The sequence below is a fragment of the Lonchura striata genome, chromosome W (genome assembly GCF_050655825.1).
Source record: "Lonchura striata isolate lonStrDom1 chromosome W, ASM5065582v1, whole genome shotgun sequence".
In the NCBI taxonomy this organism is placed as follows: Eukaryota; Metazoa; Chordata; class Aves; order Passeriformes; family Estrildidae; genus Lonchura; species Lonchura striata.
The window spans coordinates 41,384,905-41,408,979 of record NC_140743.1 but is presented as its reverse complement, the minus strand read 5'-3'; the positions used below and the strand labels follow the sequence as shown (position 1 = coordinate 41,408,979).

The following is a 24,075-nucleotide window of genomic DNA, read 5'->3' as shown; positions in this document are numbered from 1 at the left end:
CCAGTCAAAGTCCTCCCGGGATATTGGGAGTACGATCTTTGCAGGATCCGCACCCATCAATTGCAAACACCGTTGCCGGCATTTGATTATCAACCAAGCAATCAACTCAGCCAATGTCGTTGCCGTCTTCTGCGGCTGATGGGGCAGGAAAACCCATTCCAAAATATGCAAGGGATCAGACCATTTGTCACTCCATTGACCAATGATACCTGTGGGATGCGAATCTGGAGTGGTAACGAACACAGTGACATCAACGGAAAGATCAATGCGATAAACCTGACGGGCAGAAACAGCCTGCTGAACCTCCTCCAGCACCTGACGTGCCTCAGGGGTCAATGTGCGAGGTGATTTTAAATCAGGGTCTCCTTTCAACAGATCATACACAGGAGACAGTTGTGCGTCAGTTAGTCCCAAGTATGGACGTAACCAGGTGATGACACCCATCAGTTTTTGAACATCATTCAGTGTCTTCACCGAATGCACAAATTGCACCTCCTGGTGTTGGATTGTCCGTTCCAGAATTTTGACCCCCAAATACTTCCAAGGAGGTTGTTGCTGAACCTTTTCTGGAGCCACCTGCAACCCATGAGCATGCAAAGCATCGAGCAACCGAGGCTGAATCCTCAGCAGCTCCTCCTGAGTGGACGCAGCCACCAGGATGTCGTCCATATAATGATACAGACATGCATCAGGGAACTGCTTGCGAACTCCAGACAAGGCACGAGCCACATACCATTGGCATATAACTGGGGAATTGCGCATCCCCTGTGGCAGAACTCTCCATTGATATCGCTGTGCGGGCTCATCATTGTCAACTGCTGGCACTGTGAAGGCAAATTTTGGTCTGTCATCAGGATGCAAAGGAATTGTAAAGAAGCAATCCTTCAAATCCACGATGAAGATCGGCCAGCCTGCAGGAAGCATGGTAGGCGATGGCATGCCCGCCTGTAATGTTCCCATGCCTTCCATGACAGCATTGACCTTCCGGAGGTCCTGTAACAACCTCCATTTCCCAGACTTCTTTTTGATTCAGAAAACAGGGGTGTTCCAGGGGCTCCTGGAAGGCTCCAGACGACCCTGGTCCAACTGTTCCTGCACTAAATTTTGAAGGGCGGTCAGTTTATCTTGAGGGAGGGGCCACTGGTTTTCCCAAACAGGTGTATCCACCAGCCACCGTATAGGAGGCGTAGGACACTCCTCGCCCTTCGCTGCAGTGGCCCCCATCAAAAACCCGTCCCGATGCACACCCCCCATGCAGACAAAACATCCCTCCCCCAGAGGTTAGCAGGAGAAGAAGTAACATGAGGCCTGATCCAAGCCGTCTGTCCCTCTGGGTTTGTGACCAGCACGGGCTGCTGGCTCACATAACATCGCGCTGTTCCTCCCAGGCCCGCAACAGACGTCTCCGCTGGATCCAGGGGCCAATCTGGAGGCCAGGCGGCAAGGGAGAGAACCGTGACATCAGCGCCGCTGTCAAGGAGCTCGCGCAGGCGGATCTCTGACGGCGTCGCACCAGGGATGGACAGGGTACACAGCATCTCGGGACGGTCTTTAGTCAGGACAGCGGTCCAGTGAACTTGAGGCGGTCCAGTGGATCCAAAACCGCCATCCCCTCGTGACTGGTCAGCCGTCCTGCGAACAGAAGACTTAAAAGGCGCAAGTTGAGCAAGCCGTGTCCCTTTTGGGATTGTAACGGGGGGGGTGGGCGTGGAGATCATTGCACAGATCTGCCCTGTGAAGTCTGCATCTATAAGACCCAGATGCACAGTGATGCCCTGAAGGGTGGCACTAGACCTCCCCATAAGGAAGGCACTCATGCCCTCACCCAAAGAACCAAAGGCGTCCAGGGGAACCTTGTGCACCTTGCAAGAGTCTAAAACAACTGTTGCTGCTGTGCAGACATCCACACCTGCTGACCCGCAGGTGCTGGCTACGAGATGGCTGAGCAGACCTCCATGGGCTCCGGGGTCTGGAGAGGAACTTGTGTCTGAGCGCGCCCCCCTTTCACGCTCCGCTTCCCGTTTCCCGAGCTCGGGATTGCCTGGTCACTTGCATGAACAGTCGCCTTGCAAACATCTGATAGATGGCCTGGCCTTCCGCACCGGCCACACACATACAAGGGAAATTTTCCCTTCTGTGTTTTCTTCCCTCGTTTGGTGCTTGTCTGAGCAGCCCCCTGCGGCTGCTTCCAGACTGGCTGTGCGGCAGCAGCCCAAGAATCCACCTTCCGAACCGACGGGCCTATGTCTACACAGGCTGCTGCCATCTGTGAAATGGTAGCCCCTTCAGGAAGAGCCTGTATGACTCTTTTGCATTCTGCGTTACAATGGATCCTAGCAAATCTTGCAAGGACCATTCGCCTCAGCTCAGGTTCTACCACCTGCCGCTCTACAGAGGCAGTCAACCTCAATGCAAAGTCCATGAAAGGCTCGTCAGCCCTTTGAACAACAGTCAGAAAGGGCTCCATTGGAGCAGCCATTTCTAGGGCCTGGATTATAGCTGCCAAGCCTAACGTCCGGCATTGATCAAGCACAAGAGGATCGTATCCAGCCTGCCCCCGAGGATCAACATAATTTCCTGTGCCCATCAACATGTCAGCATTAACAACACGCCTGGGATCCTGCTGCCCCCGTGTAGCATTCTTCCGCACTGCACTAGCCACTAGACTAACCCATTTGTCCTCAAACAGGTCAAACTGCACAGGGTTAAAAAGAGCCTGTGCCACAGCGCGAATATCAAAAGGCGTCAGCAGCTCAGTAACAAGTAGCCGAATCGTGTGCATAACCTCATCAGACCCAAGACCATATTGTGCCACAGTGTCTCGGATTTCCTTCAACACCTTAAACGAAAAGGGCTGATGAGTGTTGTGAGTAACACCCCTGAGCACAGGGAAAGCCTGAAGACCCCCTGGCAAGGCTGCATCGTCCACTGTTTCATGTCCCGTGGACTCTGGGACAGTGGAAGCTCCTGGGCTGTGAGGCAGTGCGACATCACTGGACACCACACCCCCTGCAGCATCAGCAGAGCCAGAGGAGCCTTCCCCGTGATCCGGCAGGCTCTGCGAGGGACCAAGGTCACACATCTCCTCAGCCTTATCGAGGACCTCCTGCCAGAACCGCCCATAGTTTCTCGGGCGCACGGTCACCTGGCAAGGGGGGAGGGTCCACAAGGACGACGGGGAGGATCCACGGCCACGGGGAGTCACCGGTCTCCCGCCAGCCACGTCAGCAGTCCCAGCCCCCGCGGCAGGCGGGGAAGATGGAGCCGACCCAGCCGGCGTCCCAGCAGTGCCCTCCGAACCATCAGCAGAGGACACTGCGGCGGACGCAGGCAGCGGCGCGGACCGCAACCCCAGCTCAGCACTCCTGTCCCCCGGGGCGGGGGAAGGGCGGGATGTAGAGGGAGACGCGGAGCGCGGAGAAATGTCACTGCGGGATGACACAACGGAGGCCGGCATGCCCCCAAGGAGTTTTGGACCCGCAACCCGCAACCGCCCGGCGGGGACCGCCCCCATCAGCCGGGACCGGACGGGCTGCCCGCCTGCTGGGGCGGAGCCCGACGGAACAGAGACCAACGCCCCGTCCTTGGCGGCGCCCACCGCCTGCGCACGCCCAGCAGGCTGCGCAGACTCAGGGATTGGAGCTGACTCATCCTCGGAAGATGAACCCGAAACCGATCCGGGTGAATCCGCCCGGGTCACTTTCAAGGGGAACGTGACCCCGCAATTCGGGCAATTCACCTTCACTGAGCCAGATGCAACCCGAGGCGAGGGCTGGTCCACAAGCCCCCGTTCGCCCCTGAGCGCCGGGAAGGCACAAAGAGGAAGTGCTTTCCCCTTCGTCCCACCACGCCGGCGGCGCAGGGCAGGGCGGGGCGGTCGGACCCGCTCCACCGATCGGACGCTCGGAGCCAGCGGGCTGGGAGCCCAGGGCTCCCCAGAGGAGAAGCTGTCCTCCGACTCACTCTCCTGGGCACAAGGGGAATCTGGGCCACGCCCCAGGGACTCGGCCTCCCCAACATCAGAGGTAGAAAAATTTCTCAGAGAATCACGAGAGCCACCAGTATCAGAGCCCTGCCAGATGGCATCCAATCTCTTCCACAACATCATCAGCGGCCCAATGCTTTCAAAACGATTATCAAGCAGGGCATCCATGAGGTGTTCCCCCACAGGACCCCAATTCTCCCAGGACAGAGCCTCGGCAAGACTGGGAAAGAATCCCTGTTCCCTTGCCCATAAAAACAGCCTCTCAAAATCATCCCAATAAAAAAGAACGCGTTTCCGCTTCAACACCTCCCTCCAAACGCTCAAAGCCACTGACTCCTCCCTGATGCTCTCAAAACTCTCCATTACCAACAATAGCGACAGGCAGAGCACTGGACAGAGAGAGAAAAAAACCTCACCCGCGTGCTTTCAGCCTAAGCTGCAATACACGTCGGCGGTCACCAGATGTCGCTGTGGGACACATGAAAGCACAACGCGGACCACCTGCTGCTTGCAAGGTAAAAAAGGGACGTTTATTATCTGACTCTGTCTTTTATATCTTCCCAAGGGTGACATTGGATTGGAGAGTGAATGGGCCACCTCTCCAAAGACATTGGACAAACCACCAGTACATCAAGTGTTCTCCACCCCCATAAAAGAATGTAAACAATACATTGTTTACAGAAATTGTGTGGGAAAGTTCTCCAAAGGAATGTAAACTCAGAAGGCTTTAGGAAGTCTTAAGAATCAGGGTGACAGGGAGGCAAGGACTGAAACCAGAAATAGAAAGGCTTTTAGAAAAGGGACTTTTAGAACCATTTATGTCCCCTTTTAATACCCCCATTTTACCAGTAAAGAAACCCAATGGTAGTTATAGGTTAGTACATGATTTACGGGAAATTAACAAAAGAACCGTTGAAAGGTTCCCCGTGGTAGCTAACCCACATACCCTTTTAAGTCAACTTGGCCCAGAAAACCAGTGGTATAGTGTAATAGATCTCAAAGATGCCTTCTGGGCTTGTCCCCTTAAGGAAACTTCTAGAGATTATTTTGCTTTTGAATGGGAGGATCCAGATACACATAGAAAACAACAATTGAGGTGGACAGTCCTTCCCTAGGGATTTACAGAATCCCCAAATCTCTTTGGACAAGCTTTGGAACAAGTACTGGAAGGTTATTCTTTAGGGGAAGGGATGGTGTTACTACAATATGTGGATGATTTATTAATTGCAGGGAAAGAGGAAAAAAAAGTAAGGGAAGAAAGTATAAAACTCCTAAATTATTTAAGCCTTAAGGGACTTAAAGTCTCTAAGTCAAAATTGCAGTTTGTAGAAGAAGAGGTCAAATATCTCGGGCACTGGTTAACAAGGGGAACCAAGAAATTGGACACTGATAGAATCCAAGGAATACTTTCCCTACAGGCCCCACAGAGCAAAAGACAAGTCCGACAGTTACTGGGACTCTTCGGGTATTGCCAACAATGGATCGAAAATTTTAGTGGAAAAGTCAAATTTTTATATGAAAAATTAACTAATGATGGGTTATTGAAATGGAGCACCAATGATGAAGATCAATTAGAAGCATTAAAAACTGAACTAGTCAATGCTCCAGTCCTTAGCATTCCAGATTTGAAGAGATCATTTTACTTATTTATTTGTGCAAATGAGGGAGTAGCATATGGTGTATTAGCTCAGGATTGGGCTGGGAAAAAGAAACCGGTAGCTTATCTCTCCAAACTCCTGGATCCCGTTAGTTGGGGGTGGCCCACATGCTTACAGGCTATAGTGGCTGCTGGTCTCCTGGTAGAGGAAGCTGGGAAGATAACCATTGGAAGTGAGCTAAAAGTCTTATCTCCCCATAACATTCGTGGAGTTTTGCAACAGAAGGCTGATAAATGGATAATGGATGCCAGACTTCTAAGGTATGAAGGCATCCTAGTCTCTTCTCCTAAGTCAAGTATAGAAACAACGAGCCTGCAAAACCTGGCCCAGTTTTTATATGGAGAACCAATTACAGAACTAACACATGATTGCCTTCAACAGATAGAGGAACAAACAAAAATAAGGCCGGATCTTGAGGAAGAAGAGCTAGAGGAAGGGACTCGATTGTATGTAGATGGGTCCTCTCGAGTTCTGGAAGGGAAAAGGAAATCTGGGTATGCTATAATAGATGGGAAAACATTTAAGACAGCAGAATCGGGTCCCCTTAGCCCCAGCTGGTCAGCCCAAGCATGCGAATTATATGCGGTGCTTAGGGCTCTAAAATTATTGGAAGGAAAAAGTGGGACTATTTTCACTGATTCTAAATATGCCTATGGAGTAGTTCATACTTTTGGATAATCTGGGAAGAAAGGGGACTTATTAACTCACAGGGAAAGGGGCTGGTACATAAAGAATTGATTCGGCAGGTATTACAAGCTTTGAGAGGGCCAGAGAAAATAGCCATTGTCCATGTAAAAGGACATCAAGCAGGGATTGGAAATTCGATACAAGGAAAGAATTTGGCGGACCAGGAAGCGAAACGAGCAGCCCTGATGAATTTAAAGCCATGGACAGGGCTTGTCACAAGGAGAGAGGATTGCTCCACTTGTGGAGCTGACTTAGAAGATCCACCGTGTTGGGTTTGCTGGAAATACTATGGGATAGACTCAATAAAATGTGCCTGTGATACCCCTTGAAATAAACATTGCTGGTTTCATGGACCTATTGATTACATACTAGCCTTCACTGTGCAAGAAAAGGAGAAATTAGGCCAGATGGGGATAAGAGAAAAAGAGGAAGGCAAATGGGTATTGCCCGACGGGCGGGAAGTACTCCCAAAAGGGATGGCAATGAGGGTCCTACAAGCAATCCATGAGAAAACCCACTGGGGTACACAAGCCTTGGTTGATCAATTTGCTATAAAATATATTTGTATAGGAGTCTATAACCTAGCAAAACAGGTAACTCAACAGTGTTTAACTTGTCAAAAAGTGAATAAACAACAACTGAGAGAAAGACCAATGGGCAGCAGGGAGCTAGCACAAAGACCCTTCTCACACATACAAGTAGATTTTACAGAATTACCAAAAGTGGGGAGATATAAATATTTATTGGTACTGGTAGACCATTTGACCCATTACGTGGAAGCCTATCCTACTGCCCGAGCCACCTCTGTCCTGGGTTGTAAGATAAGCTTGTATTCTATTTGCCATCTGTTGAAGGCAGACCTGTTGAGCAGGTTTTGCTATCTCTCCCAAAGACAATGTTTTGCCCCGTAGAGGCAATGGTTTGTTTATACACTATTGACTGACTCACTGCCGGGCTGGTAAATGTAACAGCATCCTATTGTGAGGGGTCCCACCCAGAGGGGGAAGCCAAGCACTCTATTATTGTATAAAGGGGTAGCTTTTGGGGAGAGAGGCAGCTCGCTCTCTCTCTTCGCGGGATTCCCAGAGAAGCAGCTCTCTTCGGGGGCACTCGCAGCGAAGCAGCCGGAGCGCGCTGAGGTGACGGCAGCGGAGCTCGGAGGCAACCCCGGCGCAGAGGAAGACCGGCCCCACTGCCACCAGATCTTCAGAGGAAAAATATACTCTTCTAAAGATCACCACTGCAGCTGCAATTCATCAACCACTGCAAGGGGATCAAACGTCCCAGCAGGACTGCTACTGGCACCCCGAATCCTCAGGTTCTGGACTTTTTCACTGGTTTTGTTTGTACCGATTGCATTTGCCTTTTTAAATTGTTGTCTAGTTTTCTCCTAGTAAAGAATTGTTACTCCCATTCCCATATCTTTGCCTGAGAGCCTTTTAATTTAAAGATCCTGGTAATTCAGAGGGAGGGGGGTTTGCCGTTCTCCACTGCACAGGAGGCTTTGCCCTCTTTCACAGACTCCTGTCTTGTTGAACCAAGACAACCTCAAATACCGTAGTAAAAGTATTACTAGAACAAATTATTCCCCGATATGGATTAATTGAATATTTAGACTCAGATAGGGGACCTCATTTCACTTCTAAAATCGCAAAAGATGTTTTAATGGCCTTAGGAACCCAGTGGAAATATCACACTCCTTGGCATCCACAGAGCTCGGGGAAAGTGGAAAGGATGAACAGGGAAATAAAAAAACAACTGACGAAATTGATGTTAGAAACCAAGATGTCATGGGTAAAATGTTTGCCTCTGGCTTTATTAAATATTCGAACTCAACCCCGAACTGATGTAGGAATCTCCCCATTTGAAATGCTATTTGGAATGCCTTATGATATGGAAGCCCCTACAGACCATCCATGCTTGAAGGATTCCCAGATTAAGCATTATATCATACAAATTATGAGCCGAAGGCAGGAATTGAGGGAAAAAGGGATGTTGACACAGAGGCCACCTTTAGACATCACAATACATAAAATCAAACCAGGGGACAATGTGCTTATTAAATTCTGGAAAGAAAATTCTTTAACCCCACATTGGGAAGGCCCCTTTGTTGTTCTGCTTACCACAGGAACTGCGATACGGACAGCCGAGAAGGGGTGGACACATGCCAGTCGAGTTAAAGGTCCGATCACCACAGATGACCAGTGGAAAGTGACCAGCCTGCCTGGGGATTTGAAGGTTACCATTAAGAAAAACCGATGAACTCTGTGTGTACCATTCAAGTTGATCACAAAGGGGAACAAAAGGGATATGATTACCTGCTTGTTAGTGATTATTTGATAATTTGTAATAAGGTAGATTGTGATTGTTATCCTTTTGTGTGCTTTGCATGTAAAGTTTGCCAAGAACGGTGGTGGGTCCATTGCCAGAAGGGGAGGCCGCCAACTGGGGTCTGTACAGAATGCTATAAGGCTGAACGAAAGTTAACCAAAATTGTGTTAAAATTAGGGGAATTGGAAAATCAGTGGGTTCGTTTCGAGTCTGAGGATTGGTGGAAAATATACACAAAAGGAGTGCATCCAGGAAACTTTTGTTTCCATACTAACAAACCCACTCCATTTGTTGCCCAAATTATAAAAGGGTGTTGTCAGAGGGAACTAAAGGGTATCTCGTCTGACCCACCCCCAGTCAAAGATAAAAATAGGGAACAGTACAAGGTTAGGCAGGAGCAGGGGAAGGGACGCCCAGGCGAGTACTGCTGCTGCCGAGAAGATGGTTCACCTCGCGGCTCGAAGCACCCAGGTTGGCGAGCGAGGCAGAGGGGAAAAAGCCAGGTCCCCCCACAATGGAATAATGCTAAAATGCTCCAACTATTGCCAACTGAGTACTAGGTTGCCCTGGACGACCCGTCTGATTGCCTCTGAAACACCAAAAAGGCAACAAACCCAAAAAGGGAAAACAGGATATTATGCAGTAAAAACAAGGTCAGGACCCCACCCTTATTGGCAGATTATAAGTATTTTAATGCTTTGTATCATACATAAAGGGGAGGGTTCCCCGGCTCTGCACCAGCCCTTTAAGTGGACGCTAACCGGAATAGATGGCAGGGTAATTCGGAGTCAGATAACATCTGGACCCCGTATTTTTACCCCACAGTTATGTGAACTAGCCCCTGTAGAGCCCTGTTTTAATACCGCAGGATTTTACATGTGTCCAGCATCGAACCCAGGAAAGGGGTATTGCAATTACCCTGGAGAATATTTCTGTGGGTACTGGGGGTGTGAAACAATAGCCTCAGACTGGCAAGCAGCAGGAGATAAATTTCTTAAAGTATCATGGGGACCCTATGGGTGTACACCTCCACAAAAGGATTCTAGTGGCGCCTTCTTGGGCGGGTGGAAAGGGAGTTGCCAATTTGTGCATTTAAACATAACTGAGCCCACAGACCCAGGATGGATGGTGGGAAGATCATGGGGCTTTCGGTATTGGGAACCTGGAAAAGACAGAGGGAGCATATTTACCATAAAGAAAGTGCCTGTACCAGCAGACACACAGGCAGTGGGCCCTAATCCTGTAATAGTTGGGGATTTAACAGCTAGGAACCCGATAACGGATAACCAAACTACAACTCCTACAACACCGCCAAGTGGGGATTCCCGGTTTAACACTCTCTGGAAATTAATGGAGGGAGTATATAAAGTCTTAAATGCTACTCAGCCAGAATTAACAGAACACTGTTGGCTCTGCTTTGATGTTAGGCCTCCATTTTATGAAGCTGTAGGGATATCTGAAAAGGCGAGACGTCTTAATGGTAGCAATCCCCCGCAATGTAATTGGAAAGATTCCCGGGGTAAAGGAATTACTTTGGCTTCAATAACGGGGAGGGAACGATGTATTGGCAGAGTACCCACACACCTGGAATATTTATGTGAGACTGTTACTAAAGCTAAACAGGAAGATACTCCAGCTAAATGGCTAGTTCCCGCTAAAACCACCAAGTGGATCTGCTCAAAAGGAGGATTCACCCCCTGTATTTCCTTAGAAATATTTGACGAAACCTCTGACTATTGTATACAGGTGGCTGTGATTCCCAAAATTATCTATCACCCCAACGAATATATGTATAATGTACAAAACATCCCAGAACACCACATACAAAATTAAGAGCCTTTAACCGCACTTACAGTGGCAATTTTAATGCTTGCAGGGGGAACAGGTGTCGGTACGGGAGTAGCCTCCCTAGTAAAACAAACAAAGGAGTTTAATTCCCTGAGGATTGCTGTAGACGAAGATTTGGAACGTATAGAATAATCATTATCAGCATTGGAAAAGTCAGTAAGGTCCTTATCAGAAGTAGTTCTGCAGAATAGAAGAGGACTAGATCTGCTATTCTTACAACAGGGAGGACTGTGTGCGGCTCTCCGGGAAGAATGTTGTATGTATGCAGATCACACTGGGGTGGTACGAGACACTATGACAAAACTGAAGCAGGACTTGAGAAAAGGAAAAGGGAAAGGGAGGCCCAGCAGAGTTGGTATGAGACCTGGTTTAATCACTCCCCTTGGTTAACTACCTTGCTATCTACAATTGCGGGTCCTTTAATATTATTAGTGTTAGGATTAATATTTGGCCCATGTATATTCAACAAGGTAATTGAAATAGTAAAAAGAAGATTGGAAGCAGCACACCTGATGCTAATCAAAGCCAAATATGAAACTCTCCCTAGAGATCCTGAAGTAGAAGAGACTTTGATTCTAGCCCACCAAGAAATAAAACGATTTGATGAACAAAATGATAAAATATAGAATGGGGGACTGTGAGGAACTGCATTCACTTGTTTGTTCATCAAAAGTATGAAATTAGGATAAAAGGGGGGGAAGTCGGGACATGGAATTTGCAGGCTTGACTGGTAACCACAAACAAAGATTGTGAAAGATTTTGCAGGACTGGCTGGAACTGATAACCGCAGTGGAAGGAGACTCACCACCCCCACTTGTGAAACCCATTGTTGCTGGAACTGATAACCACGGTGGAAGGAGACCCATCACCCTCACTTATGCAGGATAAAAAGGGACTGAAGAGAAGGAAAGGGGGTCAGCTTTTGGTGGAACACAGTCTCCGCAGCTGCACCCAGCGCTGTTTGCTTGCTACGGCTTGCTGTAATTAATAAAATTATTACTTGATCTTAAAAGGCTGAATCAAATTATTCGCCTCAATTTATAACATCAGCCACACGGAAAGGACTGAGCCGAGCCCGGGGTCGACCCTGGGTGTGCAACAAGGAGTCAGCCTCAGCAGAGGTTTTCTCCTATGCCCATACACCTCTATCCTGGCACAAGCGGTTTTTATAGGGAAAATTCCGCCTGAGGCCAAGATTTCAGCAGTTAGTCTTTTCTTCTATTCAGAGTCTATAGGTTAATAAGATTTTCTTTTTTTGGTGATGAGGAGAAATAATTCAATGTCCGGAGTAGTTGAATTCTTGATGAGAGTTTACGGGAAGGCTGCATTCACATGGATCTGTCTGAGGATTTCCATGATATCCATCTTGGACGATCAGCACTGATGATCGTGATGATTAACACCTGGAGCCCAGACATGGCCGATCTCCTGGCCAAGCCACATCCTTTTACTTGTAAATCAGTTTCTAATATACATCCAGTCTCGCCTGTAAAGGGGGGGGGGGGGGAACTAATACGACGGGCATGATTTAACAAATATCCAATATTACATATTTCATACGAGGAATGGCGCGAATTATATTTATTACACATAACAATCCCCCACCTTCTATATTAACTCATTAATTCACGCCTTAATTTCTACCTCTATTCACTCGCAAGGTAGTGTGTTGACTACCTTGAGACTGGCTTTTAGTTTACATCTGGAATATCTTGGTAAATTTTGTAGTTTTGTTCTTTTCCCTTTATTCGCCTTTCAAATTTTGCTAGAGCCTCAGCCGCCCGGCTGTGCGGAATTTCTTCTCCCAGTGTCATTATTTTTGGTATTTGATTTGTTTTTCCAAGGGCAGCTTCTGGGTCTGTGGGTAAAGCTGCTATTTGCATCCCCTGTACCACCGAATGAATGAGTCTTATAAAACAGGGGATGAGACAGGGTAGGAATATGACTCCTGCTATTGAACATAAAATGAAGAAAATTATTTTCTTCCACCAAGCCCCATCAAACAAATGATCCCACCACGATGCCTGGAGAAGTGAGTTCCACTTTTGTACTGGAACATGGGCTACTTGTTTAATTTTTGTGGTTAGATTTCTAATGGTTTTTCTATAATCATCTATTTCTACACAGCACTGAGATTCGTTAAATTTTCCACACACACCTCCTTCTCCAGCTAGTAAGTAATCAAGGGCTATCCTATTTTGATATACAAAAGCCCTCATTTGAGAGTGTTGCTGGGATAATAATTCAAGAGTACCTGAAATGTGATTGGATACAATCTCCACTACAACTTGCAATTTTATTAAGTGAGTTAAATAGATGGTGGTTTGGTATCCCCACGACCCATCCAGTACAGTTACATTCATTATAAACTGGAATTGAGATTTCCCTGTGCTCTTTTGATGCAGTTGATGAGCTGACTGTCCATTTTTATGGTATGTTTTTTATATTTTTTTTTTTTTTCCCTTTTAATTTGTATACCCCCTGTTGAGTGTTTGTCTCAAGATACTGTTAATTAGGCTTACCCCTGCTGCAGTTCCATGAGGTGAGGGATAACTTCTCTGGGTATTTATCCCCAAGTTTCCCCTTGAGGCACATGGCTAGGCTCAGGCTCACCAGGATTACTCCCACTGCTAGGATCCCTCTGCCGTTCCCAGCGCCCACTGGGGTGCTTCCAGCGGCGGGGCAAACCATCTTCTTGGCAGCAGGAATCTTCGTCTTGTGGTTTCATGTTCAGGCTGAGCTGTATACCTGTTTAAAAATGCCTCCCTGGTGTAGTTCAGCAGAGCCTGCGTGTTGTTCAACCTATGACACTCAACAATAATAATTTTAGTTTTGCAAGTAATTTTTCCCTTAATCCGTTCTAATATGGGAAAACATCAGATTATTGAATTTAATTGAAACAATCTCAGCCTTGTGGCTATTACCAGAAAGCGGATAGTCAGGTCTAACTCCTGCTCAAAGCACTCCCACATAACCCACTTAGTTGGAGCAGTCTAACAGTATTCATAGGGGAAGCATACAAAGAGGATACTAGTTACACTCTGGCACTGAAAGTTTGATTGAGATGTTTTCAGTCATTTACTTTGTCGGTGCAGGGTTATCTTCATATCTCCAGGGCGGGAGGTGATTTTCCACTCTGGTGCCTGATCCTGGAGTTCGACTTTCTTTATCCTTGATGCGTGTGTCCACCCCTTTTCTGCAGTTCGTATAGTATAGCAGTATCTGTGGTCAAAAGAACAATGAAGGGTCCCTCCCAATGAGGCGTTAATAGGGATTCCCTCCATGCTTTTACAAGAACTTTGTCCCCAGGTTGTATTTTATGTATCGAGAAGCTAAGAGGACTGTGCTGCATGATCACCCCCTGCCTTCACAATTTTTTAAGATTCTTATTTAATGCTATTAGGTATGGTTGCATTTGTCTATCCTCTAATTTCGGATGCCCTACAGGCATACTGTGGGTATAAGGCATCCTATATAACATTTCAAGAAGTGAAAGTCCTGTTTCAGAGTGAGGCATAGTCCTTATATTTAATAAGGCCAACGGGAGGCATTTTGTCCATGACATTCTTGTTTCTAACATCAATTTGGCTAATTGGGCTTTTAGTGTTTGATTTATCTTCTCAACTTGTCCTGAGCTCTGGGGGTGCCACGGGGTGTGGTATTCCTACTGAATGCCTAAAGCATCTGCCAATTGCTTAATAATTTTTGATGTGAAATGTGTTCCCTGGTCTGAATCATTGTAGCTTACTAACCCATATCGTGGTATAATTTCTTCCAATAAGATTCTTGACACTGTTTGGGCTGTAGCCCGAGAGCTTGGGAAAGCCTCTACCCAGTGGGTTAGTTTGTCCACTATGACTAATAGGAATTTGTATCTCCCGACCTTAGGTAGATCAGTGAAGTCTACCTGGACTCTTTCAAAAGGCCGGTAAGCCGCTGGGCGACTCCCCATTGTTAACCTTTGGGAGTTTGCTCGATTTATTTTTCTGCAAATTATACACCCCTGTACCTCTTGTTTAGCCAATTCGTATATACCTCTGCAGCCAAAAAATCTTAGGAATTGTTCTGCCAGAGCTCGGGCTCCCCAGTGTGTTTGTTGATGTAATCTTTTTTAAATTTTCCTGGTGTATTCCTTTGATAACAATTCCTGCCCATCTGATAACTTCCATTTACCTTCTTCTAACTGTCCCCCGTTCTCTTGATAAGCTTTTATCTCTTTTTCAGAGGGGTGGTGAGGGAATTCTTGAGCTTTTCCTTTCCCAAGTTCTGGGGTACTTAGTTTTAACAAAGCAGCACTCTTTGCCTCTTTGTCGGCTAAATTGTTTCCTCGAGTCCTGAATTGCATCCCAGTTTGGTGTCCCTATACATGGACCACAGCAATAGCTTCTGGTCTCCTAATGGCTTTTAGGATTTGTCTAATTATTTCTTCACGAATTAGCCCTTTTCCCCGTGTGTTTAGCAGACCCCCTATTTTTCCAAAGGTGTGTACTACCCCAAATGCATATTTGGAGTCAGTGAAAATTGTTTCCTTTTTCCCTTCAAGTCCCAGTAGAGCCCTGTATACAACATACAGCCCACAGGCCTGAGCTGACCACCCTGCACTCAGGGGTCCAGATTCTACCACCCTTCCCGTCTTCCCATCTATGACTGCATATCCTGACTTTCTTTTACCTTCCACAATTTTTGCAGAACCATCCACAAACCATTTTTCCCCTTCTTTGGGTTCTTCTTCTTCTAAATCTGGTCGTATTTTGGTCTGTAATTCTACAATTTCAGCACAGTTATGGAGGGGGTCCCCTGGGACTGCCCCAAACAGGAATTGGGCAGGATTTTGTGTCGGGGTAGTCTTTAGCTCCAGGTCCTGGGAATGGGTTAGAATGGCTTCATATTTCAGAAGCCTGGTGTCTGTCAGCCACTTGTCAGCTTTTTGCTGCAAGATGCTTCTTACATTATGGGGGGAGTAGATGGTTAATGAAGCCCCGAACGTTACCTTTTTGGCTTCTTCTACTAATATTGCCACTGCCACAATTGCATGTAAGCAGGTGGGCCACCCCCTGCTGACAGGGTCCAGAAGCTTGGATAGATAACCGACTGGTTTCTTGGCCCCTGCCCAGTCCTGGGTCAGAACCCCATGGGCAGTGTGGTTACTAACATCTACAAAGAGCTGAAAGGGCCTTTTTATGTTAGGGAGTATTGGAGCTGCTATGAGGGTTTCTTTTAATCCTTGGTAACCCTCTTCCATCCTTTTTTAGTCCACTTAAGTCTGTCTGTGGTAAGTTTGTCATATAAAAACCTTACCTTTTCACTGTATCCTTCGATCTATTGTCTGCAAAAGCCCAAAAGTCCCAGTAATTGCCCGATTTCTCTTTTTGTCTTAGGAGAGGGTAATGCAATTTTCCTGCCACCCGGTCTGGATCTAGTTTCTTTTTCCATTTTGTTAACTAGTGCCCTAAATATTTTACTTCAGGTTCAGTGAATTGTAATTTAGACTTTGAAACTTTCAACCCTTGTCCTCCCAGGAAGTTTAATAAAGCTATGGTTCCAGCCCTGACTTCTTCCTCCTTAGAGCTAGCTACCAATAAGTCATCTACATATTGTAACAGTTTGGTCCCATTCTCATTTTAGGCGTAAAATGCACAACACAACTTTATACTGACTAGCAACAAAACAAATTCACTACTGATTTCTAAAAATTGTGGTTGAGAAGCGAAACGCGCTTAGATTTCAACCCTGCAGAGCAGCAGCAGCTTGTGCTGCTTTTAAAACTGCCGCCTGCAGGAATGGGAACTTCTCACGCTACGTGGCCGAGCCGGGCTCCCCCGCTGCCCGTGCGTGTCAGGGAAGCCCGAGCCGTGCTCCCCCCGCCACCCGCGCTCCCTGCCCCCTCCGGGAGCCGCCGCCGTCGCCTCCCGCCGCTATCGCGGTAGGTCGGAGCCCTCTCCCCCTCCCGCCACGGAGAAACTAAAGCCGCTCCGCACCGCTGCGAAGGGCAGGGGCAGGCAGAGCCTCCCCCCCGCTCCCTCTGAGCCGGCACCGCCGCCTCTGCCGCTGCCGCGCGGGTTCTAAAAACTGCAGAGCCACGCTGCCTGCGGCTGCACGGGGCTGCGCAGCCTTTTTAAAACATTAACTTAAGGGGCATTTTACTGCTCCCCTGTCCCATATTTAAAAGTTTTCCTTACCGTATTCTAAGTCAGTGTCTGTAAGCTGTTCCAAGAAGTCAGCAACCCGCGTGCTAAAATGTGTATTTCAGTCCTGTCCCAGACTGAGTCTTACCAAGTGTTTAAACCGGTCTATTCCCGACCGAACCTTGCCAACCTAGTTACCTCACGGCGAACCGGTCCATGGGTTTTCAGTTGGAAGAACAGTGAGCTCTCTTTTACCTTTTTGTCGGGCTCCCCGAGCCCGGGGCCAGTGAGGTTTACCATTCTCTCGAATCCACGAGAACGTACCTTCCCTCCCCCGACCCGTCTGTGGGTGGATCCCCATAACTCCCCGAGTTTCAGGTCGTATGCGTGTTGTGAGTATACCGGAATCCTTTCGCTTCCCCCGTGACCGACCACCTCCCTCTCGGGCTAGTGGAACTGCGGTTCATTGGGGTCCGAACTCGCGCCGTGACTATGTCACGTCTCACACACACACCCACTCATGCCCCACTCAACCACGCGATACTCACGGCTCCTTTTCCCGCGTGGGTTCTTCGTGCACGCTGATTTTATGAGTGAAAGTTTGCTGCTGCAGCCTCGGAGATTTAGCTCCGAGTTCCGAGAGCTCTGGGCCCGTTTATACGTTTTCCTTAACATGGCTTTTCGGCTGTTTTCGGAATCTGGTTGGTCCCATGGAGTTTCTCAGTCCTGTCCGGCCGTTGAAATCAGCGGGGCGCCGCCCGGATCAAGGATAGGGGAACCCTCTGGATACCCCCAAACCAGATCACGTCGGGGTCACCAAGATTGTTATAAATGAGAATTTATTCAGCCAGATAAAAAAATAAAAATAATTTTATTTGCGGTCAAATTCTATCTAGTCAGCCACACGGAAAGGACAGAGCCAACCCCGGGGTCAACCCTGGGTGTGCAACAAGGAGTCAGCCTCAGCAGAGGTTTTCTCCTAATGCCCACACACCTCTATCCTGGCACAAGCGGTTTTTATAGGGAAAATTCTGCCTGAGGCCAAGATTTGAGCAGTTAGTCTTTTCTTCTATTCAGAGTCTATAGGTTAATAAGATTTTCTTTTTTTGGTGATGAGGAGAAATAATTCAATGTCCGGAGTAGTTGAATTCTTGATGAGAGTTTACGGGGAAGGCTGGATCACGCCTCAGCAACAAGCCACGCAGATGCGGGCTGAGGAGGTCAGGGCGACCACTCGGGCTGCAAGGGAGGCTATCCGTGCAGCCTCTCGGGTCGTGGCCAAGCCGGCGCCGTGGTCCACCGTGAGGCAGGCAGAGAGTGAAAGCTTCACGCAGTTTGTAGATCGCCTGCAGGCAGCGATAGATTCCTCTACCCTGCCGGCAGAGGCAAAGGGCCCCGTGGTAGCTGACTGCTTGCGCCAGCAGTGCAACTCTGTCACCAAGGATATATTACGCTCCCTGCCAGCCGGAGCCAGCCTGGCTGACATGATCAGACATGTAGTAAGGGAAGAGCACCTGAAACCCATTCAGGCAGCCGTCCACACCCTGACCAGTGCCATGGCATGTTTTAAGTGTGGTGAGGTAGGTCACATCGCAGTGAGCTTCCCCCAGCCGGCACAGCAGCTCGTGGCACCTCCACCCCAAACATGCCCGAGAGGAGCCTGTTGGGGCTGCAGGAAGAAAGGGCATCTCGCTAAGGAATGCAGGTCCTGGCCCCAGGGAAACAGGAAAGGGAGGGGGCGTGCGGGCCGCACTCAGCCTCCTCCCGCCGCGAATGCAAGGCAGCCCATCTATGCCAACCCCCAGTGGGGCGGGGAGCCCTTATACCCCATACCCCCACAGGAGACAGCCAGCTTCATACCCCCGCCAGCGACACAACTGCAGAGTTTCGCAACACAGCCTGAGGTACCTTCGTACCCACTACCACCGCAAGCAGCGCCTGTGCCGCAGGGCCAGCAAGGAACGCCCCAGAGCGGGACCCCTGGGTGGCCCTGGCCATGAAAATAGGGAAGGAGCCCCTGAAGGTGTGAGGGACATGCCGCCTTTACGGCAGTCAGGACCCCTACGTCATAGGGCTTCAGTTTTGGGCAGACACAGGAGCAGACTGCTCTATTTTTCCCCAAACACTGTGGCCCCAACACTGGCAATGCAAAGAAGTCCCCCCAGTGAACGGAGTGGGGGGGGGGCCGTCCCAGTCATGGATTGCAGTGACAGTAGACACTTACAGCAGAGTGATCATGGCAACACAGCACCTCAAATTCAACTCTAAAGCCACAATCCAGCACTGGCTGACAGTTATGGCATGGCTTGATATCCCCAAGCAAATTAAAACTGACAATGCTTCCAATTTTATCTCCAAATCAGTGCAGGAATTTGCCTCGGTGTGGGGCATCACCTTAGTACAGGGATCCCATATAACAGCAACGGACAGGCCATTGTTGAGCGAGCAAATCAGACCCTAAAAGCCAAGTCAGAAGTATTGGCAAAGGCAGAGGGCTTTGCCAATTCCATTCCCCCAAGAGACCAAACACACATGCTGGCAACTGCGTTGCTAGCACTGAACCAATTCCCTAGGGGAGATGAGACAAACAGTCCCATTTGAAAACACTGGGCCACCCAGACACTAGAGGAGGGCCCGCAGGTCATGATCAAAAACGAGCTAGGCGAATGGGGACGGGGCTGGAGACTGGTGCTTACGGGACGAGGGTACGCGGCAGTCAAAAAAGAGGACAGAATCAGGTGGTGTCCGCTCAGGTCAATCAAACCTGACCTTCAGAATGAAACGAATGAAAAACTGTGAGTTTCTGCTTGCAGGACATGTTCGTGGACCGTCCCCGTGACGTGTACACCCCTGTTCCAGAGGGAGATGACGGACCACCAAGCCGCCAGACAAAACCCAAGAGTCCCACACCAGTGAAACCCAGACATGCACAGTGTCTTTGTGCGATTTTGCTGTTGGGGCTTGTGGCCGGGGGGCAAGCCAACCCAGGCCACTACCCTCATCAGCCATTTAGGTGGGTCATGCAACATCTTTCAAGCGACAAGGTGTTCAAAGAAGTCACCACAGCAAACACCCCATCCTTCGTGTTCCACATAGCCGATCTGTTTCCAGGGCAACCAAAACTACGGCCTATTAACCCACGTATCATACTCATGTACATAGCCTACTGGTGCCCAGCATCCAACCCAGGGAAAAGGTACTGCGACTACCCGGGGTGGGGACATTGCGGATATTGGGGCTGCGAAACCATCGTTACAGATGCCAGACCATGAAGAGATGGGTGGCAACCGCAGGAGCCCGACAAATTCTTACAGTTCACCTGGGCACCCTTTGGCTGTGGAGACCACAATGTACAGCCTAGATATCGGGGGTGTGTAAGTTATAACATGACCGTTTTACAGCCAGATCACCCTAGTTGGGCCACGGGTAGAATGTGGACAGTGGTCCTCAGAGGACCGAGAAGGTGGGTGAATGTACGAATTATCAGGCTTCAACCACCAGCACCCCGACCAGTAGGACCCAATAAAGTTATCAAGAACGTGCTAAAAGGGAAAAACACAACCCACCCCAAAACCTTGCCCCCAAAGGTCACCAATACCCCGACCGGTCATGCGGATGCCTTCCAGATAGGCCGCATGGCTGAATCAGACCCAAACCCAATCTTTTGCATGCTAGAAGCTACCTTTCTAACCCTAAATGAAACCAAACCAAACCTAACTAACTCCTGTTGACTAGGCTGGGCTGCCGTGCTGTTCCTTGCAACCAGGTCGCCGTTGCCTCCCATGAAGGCAACAAAAAACTAAGGTCAGTTGAGGAGAGGGAGAAGGTGCTCCAGGCACCAGAGCTGACATCCTTCTGCAGGCCGTGGTGATGACCATGGTGAAACAGGTTGTCACTCTGCAGCCCATGGAGGTCCATGGGGGATGCAAAGACTCACCCGCAGCCCATGGGGGAGGTCCCCACGCTGGAGCCAATGGATTCCTGGAGGAGGCTGTAATCCTGTGGGAGACCTGGTGGAGGGAGGGGGCCTCTGCTTCCAGGCTGGAGCAGCCTGTCCTTGGAGGACTGCACCCCGTGGAAGAGTGATGCATGCCGCAGCAATTTTGGGAGGACTGTCTGCCCGTGGGAGGGACTCACATTGCAGCAGTTTTGGGAAGACTCTGCTCACGAGACTGGAGCCATGTTGAAGAAGTTCTGGTGTACTGGCTCCCGTGGGAGGGACCCCATGGTGCAGCAGGGGAAGGACTTCTCTCCCTGAGCAGTGGAAGAAAACCTCGGGTGACAAACTGGCCAAAACCTCCATGCCCTGTGTTCCTGAGCTGTTGGTGGGAAGGAGGGAGGGATTGGGGTAAAAAAATGTGGTTTTGAGGGCTTATTTTACTTCTTATTATCCTCCTCTGACTTTGTTAGTAATAAATTCACTTTGCAACTCTAAGCTGAACCTGTTTTGCTCTTGGAGTGTTTTCCCCCAGTCCTCATCTCAACTAATGAACACTTTAATTTTTTTTCTCTCCTCTGCCAGCTGTAGCAGGGGAGGGTGAGCGAGTGACTTCCATGGGTGTCTGGCATTTGGCCAGTGTCAAACTGACATTTTAATTAAAACAACTAGAAAGATAAAAAATTCAGAATGCCACACACTAAGTGAACTTTGAATAATTGGCAGGCCTCCAAACAGAAGAGGAACAATCAGCAAACATTTGTGTGAATGATTCAGATCCTCTCAGGATCAGTTTTGTCAGTCTGCTATTCTTTTTTATCAATGGTCATGAAGAAGTTATACTGAATTATCACCATGTCACATTAGCAGATTATGCAAGAATTGAGGGTGTGAGAAATAATGGAATGACTTGCAAAATGACCGGGAGATCTTGGTAAAGAAGGTGCACCTAAATATATATTTATATTTATATAAATATTTTATTTATATCTTAGATACATATTATACATATTATTTTTAAAAATCTATGTTATCTCAAAATGGCCAAACACAATATCGTAATTATAAACTGTGAAAAATGCATATTAAGTGATTTGCTCTTCATAAACATTAAATTGAATACTATATGTGTTATGTTGGAAAGTTATTTTGAAGCACTGTATATGAGGTAATCAAGAAATTCTTCGCACAGAGAAAACAGCAACAAGACACCTAAGAGTTACTGCCTCATCAGAAAAGACAAACATTCCTCCACTTCCTCTCCCTCTTTAAGGAGCCACCAGGATTAAGAGGAAGAAATTGACGATAACCAGAGAACACCCTTTGTTTGAAAAGAATTTATGCATCATGTATGAGATATATGAATATGCAACAGGCTATTGCTTTTAAGGGTTAAACCTTTGTTAGCGAGCCATGTTTTCAAGAGGAAAGCATCCGAACGTTCATAATTCTTTGCTTTTTATTGTCCTTTATTGTCCTAACTCTGATTGTCTACATTCTTATTGCTCTAATTTTTATTACTATTTTTATAACTATTTTATTACTATTAAACTTTTAAAATTTTAAAACAAGTGATTGGTGTTTTTCACATAGACTAAAAAGTACAGGTGATCCTTGCATCTTAAGCATTTTTAATCTTTAATAAAATATGCTACCTAGAAACATATATAGGATTCAGCCTTGTTAAGTAGTTTTTAGTTTTTGGCATGCCATGCTCAAAAGGACTCAAGGTTTGAAAAGATGCCTCATTGACAGCAGAGACGAGGGACTCCATTTACTCAGTTTAAAGACAAGACTCTTGAGAGCTCTGTGTGCTCATCTAAGTTTAGTTGCTGAGTTTATATAGATATATATATGTGTAGATTAATTTAGTCCTGGGGGCTACACTAGCAATCAGACTTGGGGCTACAAATGAAATCCAGCTGATTTAAGGTTGCAATAAGAGCGTACTACCCAGCCTCCGGGTTATGCCGCGGCGGACACCAGCTCTCCAGCCCCTCTACCCCTCCCCCCTGAGCGTTGAATTAATCGTCCTCCACAGCCCTGGCTAATGATTAGTAATAATCAATAACAGCCGGCACCACCCGCACTCCCTAAGGCTGAGGGGGCCGCATCCCTGAGGCTCTCTGTTCACAGCTCCAGCCCCGTGAGGGGCTCCTGCCGCTCGCAGCACTTTCCGGTCGTACCCCTCCGCCTGCCACTACCACATCCTCCGCTGACATCAGCCTACACCGCCATATTGGAGGAGAAGTTACCTCCGCCAGCTCGGCCACAGCAGGCGGGGAATGCCGGCTTCTACCGTCACTGCTTCGGCCGAATCCCGCTCCCCATGATTCCCCGCGGCTGGCCGTTGCCCCCGTGGGGATAGGGCGGAGGCAGGAGCGGCTGCAGTCTCTTCTTTCCCCCTCCCGGTCTGTCGCAAATTTCCTCTCCCCGTGGCGCGGGCCTTTGACCTTCCACCGCCTCCAGCCATGACTTCCTTGACCCAGCGTAGCTCCGGGCTGGTGCAGCGCCGGACAGAGGCCTTTCGCAACGCCGCCGCCGCCAAGGAGCGGGAGGTGGGAGGCAGCTCTGAGGATGAAGGCCGCCGGGACGAGCCCGGCGACGATGAGAAGGCTGACTCCAAGGAAACACGCCTCACCCTCATGGAAGAGGTGCTGCTCCTGGGTCTCAAGGACCGTGAGGTGTGGCCGGGCGCGCTGAGTAGGGGGTGGCTGACGGGATACCGCTTATTTGTGGGCTTATGGAGGCTGTTGATGGGAAAGGGGAACGTAAGTGGCTCTAGGGCGCGGGTGGGATGGGAGCAAGGGTGTTGCTAGGTGAGTGTTGCTGTAGGTTTGGGGCAGAAGCGTTGTGGGGGACGGTGGACTGTTATGTAGCTTAGGGGTAGGGGCGCATAGTGGAAAAGGCTCGGGATTTAGGAGAGGTGGGGAAGGTGATTGGATGTTGAGCGGAAGGAAACCTGTAGGAGGTTTTGGATTGCCCTTTGAATGTAGGGTTTGCAGAGATGCTCTAATATTTGTAGCATCTCAAGGAAGGCAGAGTAGGGCTTGGTGGAGGAAGAGGACCTGGAGCCTCTGATAGCGTTGGTAGTTGACTTAGAGGCTCTGATTAGACCTCTAATATTTTTGTACTCTTGTACTTACCTGTAATTCTAATGTGGAAGGCTTATGTACTCCTATGTATTTTGTCAGACACAACTTTATGGTGCTTATGGGGTTCTCAGGTGCTTTAGTATGCTTAGTGGCTCTTATTAAAAAGACTTTCTAGAGTACTGTTGTGTTAAAAATGTCTAAGTTTGGGGAGTTTTCCTAACAATACATTTGACAAAAATGGGCCTTGAATAATGAGAAGTTTGTCAAAATGAGGAAATGGCATTATTATGTAGTTCTTAATTTTTACCGAATTTATAGCTTAATTAGGTGACATGAAGCTGTTAATAACAGTCATTGAGGAAGGTATATTTCTACCAGTGTGCTGGATTTTTTGTTTGATTTGAAAGAG

General features: G+C 48.3%; 2 protein-coding genes across 2 annotated transcripts in view; both read left to right on the top strand.

The window, feature by feature from the left end:
* Positions 1-9,240: 9,240 nt before the first annotated feature.
* LOC146763198 (uncharacterized) lies at positions 9,241-17,219 on the top strand. The gene is made up of 7 exons (XM_085571159.1): positions 9,241-9,976; positions 10,538-10,630; positions 12,915-12,941; positions 13,026-13,051; positions 15,888-15,893; positions 16,288-16,432; positions 17,032-17,219. The coding sequence occupies exons 1-7, from the start codon at positions 9,355-9,357 to the stop codon at positions 17,217-17,219; spliced, it is 1,107 nt and encodes a 368-aa protein (XP_085427285.1). The 5' UTR covers positions 9,241-9,354.
* Positions 17,220-22,929: 5,710 nt separating this feature from the next.
* Positions 22,930-24,075, top strand: part of LOC146763195 (Golgi phosphoprotein 3-like) — a 135,523-nt gene continuing 134,377 nt past the window's right edge. The window contains exon 1 of the mRNA XM_085571170.1: positions 22,930-23,255. Coding sequence (XP_085427296.1) covers positions 23,043-23,255 — 213 coding nt within the window. The 5' untranslated portion in view covers positions 22,930-23,042. The remainder of the gene's footprint in view (positions 23,256-24,075) is intronic.

Excerpts from the sequence above, each read along its gene's own strand:
- LOC146763198 (XM_085571159.1), top strand. The coding sequence starts at position 9,355 with ATGCTTTGTATCATACATAAAGGGGAGGGTTCCCCGGCTCTGCACCAG. Across the intron at positions 9,977-10,537 it reads AACTCCTACAACACCGCCAA|GGGGAACAGGTGTCGGTACG; the intron begins GTGGGGATTCCC and ends TAATGCTTGCAG. Across the intron at positions 10,631-12,914 it reads TGTAGACGAAGATTTGGAAC|TTGATGAGCTGACTGTCCAT; the intron begins GTATAGAATAAT and ends CTTTTGATGCAG.